The sequence below is a fragment of the Nomascus leucogenys genome, chromosome 15 (assembly GCF_006542625.1).
Source record: "Nomascus leucogenys isolate Asia chromosome 15, Asia_NLE_v1, whole genome shotgun sequence".
Classification (NCBI taxonomy): Eukaryota; Metazoa; Chordata; class Mammalia; order Primates; family Hylobatidae; genus Nomascus; species Nomascus leucogenys.
This window is the reverse complement of record NC_044395.1, coordinates 17573245-17584857: the sequence shown is the minus strand read 5'-3', so window position 1 is coordinate 17584857 and position 11613 is coordinate 17573245. Positions and strand designations below refer to the sequence as shown.

At 44.6% G+C, this 11613-nt stretch overlaps 1 protein-coding gene across 2 annotated transcripts in view; it reads left to right on the top strand.

The window, feature by feature from the left end:
- Positions 1 to 10: 10 nt before the first annotated feature.
- The window catches only part of RNF214 (ring finger protein 214), a 57401-nt gene continuing 45798 nt past the window's right edge, over positions 11 to 11613 (top strand). Inside the window, exons 1-4 of one of the 2 annotated variants that reach the window (XM_003253201.3) lie at positions 11 to 107; positions 1636 to 1748; positions 6576 to 7086; positions 7775 to 7834. In XM_003253201.3, the coding sequence (XP_003253249.1) occupies positions 1642 to 1748; positions 6576 to 7086; positions 7775 to 7834 (678 nt within the window). In that variant the 5' untranslated portion in view covers positions 11 to 107; positions 1636 to 1641. The other variant, XM_003253202.3, reaches the window with a different exon arrangement.

The window sequence follows — 11613 nt, the reverse complement described above, 5'->3', positions numbered from 1 at the left end:
GCCCCCTCCGCTCCTGCCGCCGGAAGTGGGAGGTGCCGCGCGCGGCCCGGCGCTCGACCCCTCCCCCAGTGGCTCGGCCGCCCCCTCCCCCCGCTCCGCCCGCTCAGGTGCGTCCCGTCCCTCCCCCACTTTCCTCCCGGGGGCGCGGCGCGGGAGGTGTGTGCGGGGCGAGCGTGGGTGGGGGTTGCGGGGCGAGGGCCGGGGATGGGGGTCGGGTGGGGGGCGTGGAGAGTGCTGTGAGAACCGAGGCGGGGGTCCCGGCCTAGAAGTGGGACGGGGGGGTGGCTGGCAGCGGGGTGGGGGGGCCGAGGGGAAGGGGTGGAGGGGGGTCTGGTCGAGCCAGCGGCCAGCCTAGCAGTCCCCTGTGGAGGGTGGCCAAGGCCACCCAGCGCCGCTTCCCCCCATTGTCCCCTTCCCGTCTGTCCCCTGTTCTCGCCCGAGGACCCGTGGCTCCGGCGCCCCTGCTTCGCTGATGGTCGCCCCGGGTTGCGGAGTTCTTTTTGGTACACTCGATCCTCCAGCCAGCTGTTCCTACCCGCGCCACGGGCTTTCTAGCCACGGAGTTGCATGCATGACCCTTGTCCTGGGGTTTCGTTCACCGGGCGCAGAGGAACCCCCCAGCCCTGGGCTATGTTGGAGACGGGATGTTTGCACCTGAGGGAGCAGCAATGGCGGTTTGGGCCCATTTTCTCCCAGGAGCTTTGTATAATGAGGGAAACTGAGGCACAGAGGGTCTGTGGGCTGTGACTGAGGTGTTGACAGAGCCCCATCAGCCTATCTGCCCCATGCGCTCTTCAGTGTTCCGGGGGGAATACCTGTGATGCTGTTAAAATAAAAGCAAGAATGCAAACTAACCCTACGTTCATCCCGACCTCCCAAGTATTTTGATTTTCTTTTCTCCTCATAAGGTCATAAGTTTGCTCTGCGGCATAAAAGATGACCTTTTGATTTTTAAAAAAGGCATCTGTCCCAGTTCCCTTACTTGTGTCATGTTTTTCACTTTGTCATTTTCACGCTAGAGAACCCAGGATTGTTTTTTGCACCACTAGTCACTCTGAAGAGTCTGTTCTTTCCTCACTTAGTGGGTATCAGGCCTATCCCATCTGTGGGGAGCACGCTGACAGTAAAAGATGCACCCTGGATTGCCCAGTATTGCATTACTTGTTGACTTACAGGTAGACACCTCCAAAAACTTCACTTAAATTAATGGAGAATGCTTTGAATGTAACAGCCATAAAGTGATTTAAAAACATGAGATCTGATTGATACTAGGCCGAAAAGTACATCTTTTATTATAAACGATAGCCAACAAGGTAGGCTTGGGACCACTTGGAAGATCTTGGCAGACTAAGATGTATTGTTTGAAATGACTACATTTCTGCCAAAAGTGAAAATAAGATCTTTGCACAGACCCCTAGATATTTATGTAAATACAGTGACTCCTGAGGATTGCTGCGCGCTAGGACTTTGCATACAATGTCTCTTTTAGTACTCTTAAGTATTTTCTCCCGGAGCCCAGGTTTTTGTGTTTCTTTACTGCAACAGCTCTGTTGTGTGGACATTCTGAGGGGGGAGAGATACATTTGTTTTAAACTTTGGAAACTTGTAGCCTGTAATTTGTTTCTGAATGTACAGAGCATAATGGCAGCGTCTGAGGTTGCTGGTGTTGTGGCCAATGCCCCCAGTCCTCCGGAATCTTCTAGTTTATGTGCTTCCAAATCAGACGAAGGTCTCCCAGATGGTCTAAGGTAATGTGTGGACTCCTGACTGGGAAGATTCATTTGGGTAAAGGGTTTTTGAGATGGTCTTGTGTAGCTGGTCTTTCTTTTTGGCTCTGATGGCACTGCACTAGCTTTTTAAAGGTAGAGGACTGTCTGATCTATCTTTGTATTTCTGGTATCAAACACAGCATCTGATACTCAGCAGGCATGCTAAATGTTTGGGGAATAAATAGAATACATGGGGTCAAACTCATTAAAAAATGCAAACATTTTCCAGCCCTTTCCTACGTGGACTGTATGTTCATTTAACTATGTTTATATGTTATATATGAGAAATGTTATATCGGTATGTGTACATGGATATCTAAAAATGTATACATACAGATACACAATTACCCAAACTTGCATCTCATAGTAGCTAATATAATACATTGTTATGTACAATGTTGAACTAAATTAGCTATATAGTCATCCCACAGTATATGCTGGAGATTGGTTCCAGGACCCCTACTGAGGATACCAAAATCTATAGATGCTCAAGTCCCTTACATAAAATGGTGTAGTATTTTATCTGGGACAGGCATATGCCCACCCTACTTAAAGCTATTAAAAAGATAAAAAATAAATAAAATGGTGTAGTATTTGCATATAACCTATGCATGTCCTCCCATATACTTTAAATAATAGGTTATTTACAACAACTAATACAATGTAAATGTTATGTAAATAGTTGTGTTGTTTAAGGAATAATGACAAAGAAAAAAGTTTGTACATGTTCAGTACAGATGCAACCATCCAATTTTTTTCTCAAATTTTTTTTAATGGTTTCAAATCTATTTCACTTTTCTTTTTTTGAGATGGAGTCTCACTCTGTTGGCCCAGGCTGGAGTGCAGTGGCGTGATCTTGGCTTACTGCAAGCTCCGCCTCCCAGGTTTATGCCATTCTCCTGCCTCAGCCTCCCGAGTAGCTGGGACTACAGGCGCCTGCCACCACGCCCAGCTAATTTTTTGTATTTTTAGTACAGACAGGGTTTCACCATGTTAACCAGGATGGTCTCGATCTCCTGACCTCGTGATCTGCCCACCTCGGCCTCCCAAAGTGCTGGGATTACAGGCGTGAGCCACTGCGCCCAGCCTTTTGTTTTTTGAGATGGAGTCTTGCTCTGTCACCCAGGCTGGAGTGCAATGGCATGATCTCAGCTCACTGCAACCTCCACCTCCTGGGTTCAAGCGATTCCCTTGCCTCAGCCTCCCAAGTAGCTGGGATTACAGGCGCCCGGCACCACGCCTGGCTAATTTTTGTACTTGAGTAGAGATGGGGTTTTGCCACGTTGGCCAGGCTGGGTATTTTACTTTTCAGTGATTTATTTTTATATTTAAAAAAATGGACACAATAATTGTACATATTCATGGGCATACATAGTGATGTTGTGGTTCATGTGATGTATAGTGATCAGATCAGGGTAATTAGCATATCCAGCATCACAAATATTTATCCTTTTGAATATTTTCAGTCCATGGTTGGTTGAATCCATGAATGTGACCACATTCTACATAAAGAGGCTGACTGTGTATTCTTCCTCAACTCTTTGTTTGTTTTTTTTTTTTGAGACACTCTTGCCCTGTCCCCCAGACTGGAGTGCAGTGGTGCGATCTTGGCTCCCTGCAACCTCTGCTTCCCGGGTTCAAGTGATTGTCCTGCCTCAGCCTCCCTAGTAGCTGGGATTATAGGCACCTGCTTTTTTTTTTTTTTTTTTTTTTTTTTTTTTTGAGACGGAGTCTCGCTCTGTCGCCCAGGCTGGAGTGCAGTGGTGCAATCTTGGCTCACTGCAAGCTCCGCCTCCTGGGTTCACACCATTCTCCTGCCTCAGCCTCTCCGAGTAGCTGGGACTACAGGCGCCCACCACCACACCCGGCTAATTTTTTGTTGTATTTTTAGTAGAGACAGGGTTTCATCGTGGTCTCGATCTCCTGACCTCGTGATCCGCCCGCCTTGGCCTCCCAAAGTGCTGGGATTACAAGCGTGAGCCACCATGCCCGGCCAATAGGCACCTGCTTTGTAGCCTGGCAAATTTTTGTGTTTTTAGTGGAGACGGGGTTTCACCGTGTTGACCAGGCTGGTCTTGAACTCCTGACCTCAAGCGATCTGCCCATCTTGGCCTCCCAAAGTGTTGAAATTACAGGGATGAGCCACTGCACCTAGCTCCCTCAATTTTTTTTTTGTTTTTATTTTTGAGATGGCGTCTTGCTCTGTCACCCAGGCTGGAGTGCAGTGGCGCAATTTCTGCTCACTGCAACCTCTGCCTCCTGAGTTCAAGCGATTCTCCCGCCTAAGCCTCCCGAGTAGCTGGGATGACAGGCGCCCGCCACCACACCCGGCTGATTTTTGGTATTTTAGTAGAGACGGAGTTTCACCATGGTGTCCAGGATGGTCTGGATCTCCCGACCTCGTGATCCGCCCACCTCAGCCTCCCAAAGTGTTGGGATTACAGGCATGAGCCACCGCACCTGGCCCTCCCTCAACTCTTTTCTAGTGTACCTGGGTCCTCTAATACAATAGCTAACACTTAACTACAGTTCTATATGTGTTAACACATTTAATCTTCACAACAGTCCCAGAAGGTAGTGATAATATTATTATTCCCATTTACAGGTGAGGAAACTGAGACACAGAGAGGTTAGTAATTTGCCCAAGGTTTCCAAGCTATGTTGGAGTCAGTTTTGATAAATAAAATCAACTTCATACACTAGTAATAATGGCAGCTAAGGTTTATTGAATGTTTACTGTGTGCCAGGCACTGTACTGAGTACTTTATGTGCATTATCTCCTGTAATCCTCTCAACAGTCCTATTAGGTGGATAGTATTATTTCTGTTTTACAAACGAAGTAACTTGCCGAGAGTCAAACAGCTTGTAAATGGTGGGCAGAGTCAGGATTCAAACTCAGGTACTGTATATGCCTGAATTTTTAATTAAGCACCCCCTCACAGTTAACTCCCAGTGGGAAGGAATCAGCTTCGAGTGTTTATATTATTGAGACAGGGTCTCCCTCTGTCATCCAGGCTGGAGTACAGTGGTGCGATCATGGCCTACTGCAGGCAGCCTCCACCTCCTGGGCTTAAGCAGTCCTCTCACTTCAGCCTCCCAAGTAACTGGAGCTACAGGTGCACGCCACTACACTCGGCTAATTTTTAAATTTTTTTGTGAAGACAGGGTCTTGCTATGTTTCCCAGGCTAGGCTTGAACTCCTGACCTCAGATGATCCTCCTGCCTTGACCTCCCAAAGTGTTGGGATTACAGGCATGAGCCATTGCTCCCCACCGAGATATTCTTTCAGTTGTTTTATTTTGAACTAGTACGATTGAGGAAACAAAGACACATCAAGTCGAATCCCCATTGCTGGTTGGGTATGGTTAAGAGTGTCAGTTATAGAATTAGTTTAAAAAAAGAGGGTGGGGTCAAAGAAATTAAACATAGGCGTAATTCCTGGGTGAAAGATGTACAATTGTGAATGTTGGATGTCATTGTAAATATGTTTTAAAGACCTCTTTAAAAAGCAATACCTCACTTCAGCCTGGGTGACAAAGTGAAACCCTGTCTCAAAAAAAAAATAAATAAAAAAAAAATAAAAGCAGTACCTTGAATGGCTGTGACAAGTGACAGAATATCCTAATGTTAAGCATATGTATACTTACTGTGTGGGATAAAATTTCTATTGACAGCTTCAATTTTGGATTAAAAATTGTCTACTTTAGACAACTTAAAGTGTAGGTGCTATACTCTGGAAAACTGTTGAAGAACTTAAAAAGTGGTTCTGATCAAAGATCTGTGTAATGAATTTGAATGAAAATTATTCTTGTGAAAGGTGAGAGAGGAATAAAAACAATATTTCTAAGTTAATATTTTATTATAATATTATGTATAACTAAATTAGTACATGCAACTAAATTAAATATTCTAACTAGTATTAGGCTAATTCATCGGTATCCCCAAAAGTTATTCAAATTGGCTCTCAAAAATTATTTGCATCTTCAGAGTCATTTATGTTTGGCCATTTACTGTAGACTGTCTTTAGAACCCAGGTTTTTGGCTGGCTCACGCCTATAATTCCAACACTTTGGGAAGCTGAGGCAGGTGGATGGATCCCTTGAGTATAGGAGTTCGAGACCAGCCTGGGCAACATGGCAAAACCGTGCAAAAAATACAAAAAATTAGCTGGACGTGGTGGCATGTGCCTGTAGTCCTAGTTACTCATGAGTCAGGTGGAGGATTGCTTGAGCCAAGGATATTGAGACTGCAGTGAGCCTCGATTGCGCCACTGCACTCTAGCGTGGGTGACAGAGTTTAGACCGTCTCTAAAAACAAAACCAAAAAACAAAAAACTAGGTCTTAACCACCAAGCTATACTACCTTCATATGGGATAGAAATCATTGGATTGAGGCCGGGTGCGGTGGCTCACGCTTGTAATCCCAGCACTTTGGGAGGCCAAGGCGGGCGGATCACGAGGTCAGAGATCGAGACCACGGTGAAACCCCATCTCTACTAAAATTACAAAAAATTAGCCGGGCGTGGTGGCGGGCGCCTGTAGTCCCAGCTACTCGGAGAGGCTGAGGCAGGAGAATGGCGTGAACCCGGGAGGCGGAGCTTGCAGTGAGCCGAGATTGCGCCACTGCACTCCAGCCTGGGTGACAGAGTGAGACTCCATCTCAAAAAAAAAAAAAAAGAAATCATTGGATTGAAACTAAGTTCTTTCATTATGATAGTCGGGAGGGTTTACATAGTCTAGTTTTGTTCTTCTACTAGTTATGTTGAAAGTATTATATACTTTTCTTTTTATCTTATGTGTTTGATAGCACCAAAGACTCTGCACAGAAGCAGAAGAACTTGCCTCTGTCGAGTGTAAGTAGCCAAACAATAACCAAGGAGAATAACAGAAATGTCCATTTGGAACACTCAGAGCAGAATCCTGGTTCATCAGCAGGTGACACCTCAGCAGCGCACCAGGTGGTTTTAGGAGAAAACTTGATAGCCACAGCCCTTTGTCTTTCTGGCAGTGGGTCTCAGTCTGATTTGAAGGACGTGGCCAGCACAGCAGGAGAGGAGGGGGACACAAGCCTCCAGGAGAGCCTCCATGCAGTCACTCGGTCTCTTAAGGCAGGGTGCCATACTAAGCAGCTTGCCTCCGCGAATTGCTCTGAAGAGAAATCCCCACAAGCCTCTATCCTAAAGGAAGGTAACAGGGACACAAGCTTGGATTTCCGACCTGTAGTGTCTCCAGCAAATGGGGTTGAAGGAGTCCGAGTGGATCAGGATGATGATCAAGATAGCTCTTCCCTGAAGCTTTCTCAGAACATTGCTGTACAGGTCAAGTGTCAAGTTTCTACTACTAAAATGTAATTGGGGGGTGGTGGGGTTCAGGGTGGGAGATATTTCTTCATATTTGGTGGAGAACTTGCTGGCTTGTTTTGTTTTTTGTTTTTTTGCTAGCAACCATCATACTACTCTCAAACAGTACCATACAATGACTTCATTCTGATGTTCAGTAAATAAGAAAGCCAGTAGCCAGTGTCTAATCTTATGGCAAGTAGGAACTTTATGACCTACGTGTAGTCTCTTTCACTGAGTAACTAATGAGTGCAGGACATTAGCATTCATATTTATCATCTTTGTCCTTGCAGGAAGAATCCTTGTTAATTCTCTGAGTCACATCTTAAGAAGTACAGTGTATCCTGCCTTCTAGTGACGGGTGTGCTTTGTTATAGGAGAAAGTATGGGTACAACAGACTGTAGAAGGCAGACGTCTCATCTCAGACTTGAGGCTTTCTCTTAGTCAGTCATTGGGTCTTGTTTGGGTTATTTTGTGGGACCGATGATTAATGCAGTGTGGATGTTGGTGTCCATTTGCCAGAACTACATTGCTTAGCTTGCTTGGAAGCTGGTAAGGGGAAAGAGCAAAAAGTTAGTTACCTGTGGCGGAATTCTAGGTGTTAGTGATTCTGCCTCTTTTAAAGTGTCTCTGAACGATTCTAAATACAGCTTTTTTCCTTTATAGACTGATTTTAAGACGGCTGATTCAGAGGTAAACACAGATCAAGATATTGAAAAGAATTTGGTAAGTATTTAAACTGTCATTGTTATATGAAGCCATTATCAAATAGAAGATCTAGAGGCATATCATCTCAGTTGGAAAAGGTGCAGGAGTCCCCTTCATAAAATCCCTGACAGATGGTCAGCTGACTTTTCCTTGATCACTTCCAAAGATGGGAAGCTTACTACCTCACAAAGCAACCAGTTACATTTAAAAAAAATAGCTCTTATTGGCCAGGCACAGTGGCTCACGCCCATAATCCTAACATTTTGGGAAGCCAAAGTAGGTGGATCGCTTGAGCCCTGGAGTTTGAGACCAGCCTGGGCAACACGGTGAAACACCGTGTCTACAAAAAATACAAAAATTAGCCAGGTGTGGTGGTGCGTGCCTATAATCCCAGCTACTCGGGAGGCCGAGGCAGGAGAATGGCTTGAACCCAGGAGGCAGAGGTTGCAGTGAGCCAAGATTGCACCACTGTACCCTAGCCTGGACAGCAGAGAAGCTCCGTCTCAAAAAACAAAAATAAAATCTCTTATTGTTAGATTTTATTCTGAGATGAAGATAAAACCCTTATAACTTCTTGCTTCAGGCTGGGCGCGGTGGCTCACGCCTGTAATCCTCACACTTTCAGAGGCCGAGGTGGGTGGATCACCTGAGGTCAGGAGTTTGAGACCAGCCTGACTAACATGGTGAAACCTCGTCTCTACTAAAAATACAAAAATTTAGACCAGGCACAGTGGCTCACGTCTGTAATCCTAGCGCTTTGGGAGGCTGAGGCAGGCAGATTGCCTGAGCTCAGGAGTTCAAGACCAGCCTAGGCAACATGGTGAAACCCCATCTCTACTAAAAATACAAAAAATTAGCCAGGTGTTGTGGCGTGTGCCTGTAATCCCAGCTACTTGGGTGGCTGAGGCATGAGATTAGCTTGAACCTGGGAGGCAGAGATTGCAGTGAGCCGAGATCGTATCACTGCGCTCCAGCCTGGGTGACAGAGTGAGACTCTCTCAAAAACAAACTAACAAACAAACAACAACAAAAAAACAAAAATTAGCCTGTAATCCCAGCTACTTGGGAGGTTGAGGCAGGAGAATTGCTTGAACCCAGGAGGCTGAAGTGGCAGTGAGCTTCTTGCTTCAGGCCGGGCACAGTGGCTCATGCTTGTAATCCCAGCACTTTGGGAGGCCGAGGAGGGTAGATCACGAGGTCAAGAGATTGAGCCCATCCTGGCCAATATGGTGAAACCCTATCTCTACTAAAAATACAAAAATTAGCTGGGTGTGGTGGCACATGCCTCTAGTCCTAGCTACTCAGGAGGGTAAGGCAGGAGAATTGCTTGAACCTGGGAGGTGGAGGTTGCAGTGAGCTGAGATCGCACCACTGCACTCCAGACTGGTGACAGAGTAAGAATCTGTCTCAAAAAAAAAAAGAAAAAAGTTCTTATTGTAGCTTTCTCTTGAGCTTTATGGAATAAATCCAGTTCCTTTCCTGCTTGTTAGCCCTGTGTATATTTGAAGTTTTTTTATGCCTCCTCCTCTTATTCTCTTACTCTCCAAGTTCAAGCCTTTCCAGGTGAAACATCCTCAGATGTTTTTAGTATTCTTTTTGATACTATTTTCCATTTCTTTATCATTCTGGTTACTTTCACATAGACATGTTCTATTTTATCAATATTTGTTTTAAAAAGTGATCTTGAGAACCATATATAATAGTACAGATACAGTATAATTACTTTATAATACAGTGGGATCTCTCAGTATCTCTCATTCTAGACACTATTTCTTAAGCTTACATTGACTTATTTTGGCAATTTTTTCATACTGTTAAGCTTTTAGTCAAATTCCATCCAGTCTTTTGTTCATATATTATTTACTTGTGTCTTTCTAATTTTATCCCCAGATAGTTGGTTTTTGAAGAGAACGTCACACTTAACCTTTGTTAAAATGCTCCCTTTGATATCCCTGGCCTTTTGTGGCTGAAACTTCTACCTTTAAGTATATGGATATCTAAATGTACACTTTTTAAAGGGAAGGTAATGCTGGGAAAGGCACCCTAGGCAGAGGTCTTTAGGGTAAGATGTGTTGATTTATGAAGAGTGGTATAAAAAGGGAAAGTGCTTGTAGCAACCAGATAAGAGAGAGGATATTTGGTGCAAGCTGAAGAAATTGAAGGGCATACGGAAAAAAGTTATTGGTGTACGTTAACCAGATGAAGCCAATAAAAGTTTTAAAATAGAGAGTAGCAACTTGGGACTTAATTGTAACCGTCAAGTAGATGAAGCAGGAATGAATGGAAACCCAGCAAGTTACTGGACCAGAAGAGACCCAGGGTTGTGTTTTGTTTGGCTCTGTCTTTTGGGTGGTAGTGAGGTCCACATGCTTTTAAAAAGGCAGTAAGGCTGGGTGCAGTGGCTCATGCCTGTAATCTCAGCACTTTGAGAGGCCAAGGCAGTGGTATCACCTGAAGTCAGGAGTTCAAGACCAGCCTGGCCATCATGGCAAAACCCCATCTCTACTAAAAATACAAAAATTAGCCGGACATAGTGGCGAGCGCCTGTAATCCCAACTACTCTGGAGGCTGAGGCAGAGAGAATTGCTTGAACTCGGGAGGCGGAGGTTGCCGTAAGCCGAGATTGCACCACTGCACTCTAGCCTGGGTGACAGAGTGAGACTCTGTCTCAAAAAAGAATAATCTACTGGTTTCAACTTTTCTTTGGTTAAGATCCTCTTTCAGAATCTTCTGGAAACTTTGAATTCTTATCTCAGAAAAATATATACATTCATCAGTTGCAGACAGTTCAAAGATTCCCTGAGGTCTACCCTGTAGAATCCAGGTTCAGAATCCCTGGAAAGGTGTGATGCTGAGTAATCAGCTGTTTGGGACACCTTAGTCACATTTCAGTACATGGACTAAAGATTAGCTTGTCCCAAAGCCAAGGTCCTATCTTGAGAGCCTTTTTTATTTATTTATTTGTTTATTTATTTATTTATTTATTTTGAGACGGAGTTTCATGCTGTTGCCCAGTCTGGAGTGCAGTGGCGCAGTCTCTGCTCACTGCAAACTTTGCCTACCGGGTTCAAGTGATTCTCCTGCCTCAGCCTCCCAAGTAGGTGGGATTACAGGCATGTGCCACCATGACTGGCTAATTTTGTATTTTTAGTGGAGATGGGATTGCACTATGTTGGCCAGGCTGGTCTCGAACTCCTGACCTCAGGTGATCCACCCGCCTCACCTTCCCAAAGTGCTGGGATTACAGGCGTGAGCCACTGCGCCCAGCCGTGAGAGCCTTTTGTAAAAATGATTATAATATGATATTTTCCTTGTTTGTTTAAAAAATTTTTTTTCTTTGAAGATGGTTATTATTTAATGAAAAAATTTAGTTTAGTGCTCTCAGTTTAAATATTATATGGGCTACTTCATACTAAATGTGTTTTAAGTTGACCCTCTTCAAATTTTAGTGTCCTTTTGAAAGGTAACCATCGATTTTCTTGATTTACTGACATGGGGGTGGCAGAGCTAAACTGTTTTCAGAAGCACTTCTATTTATTTATTTATTATTGTTATTTTTTGATAGAGACCATGTATTACTATGTTGCCCAGGCTGGTCTTGAGCTTCTAGCCTCAAGCAGTCTTCCTGCCTTGGCCCCTCAAAGCTGGGATTATAGGCCAGAGCCACCGTGCCTTGCCTAGAAGCCTCGCTTCTAATCCCGACTTACACGAAAGCTTGCTGAGTTGTTCAGTCTGAATACCAGGTTCCCAGGCCTCTTTAGTGGATCCATCAGTTTTCAGTGTTATTAACCAGTAAG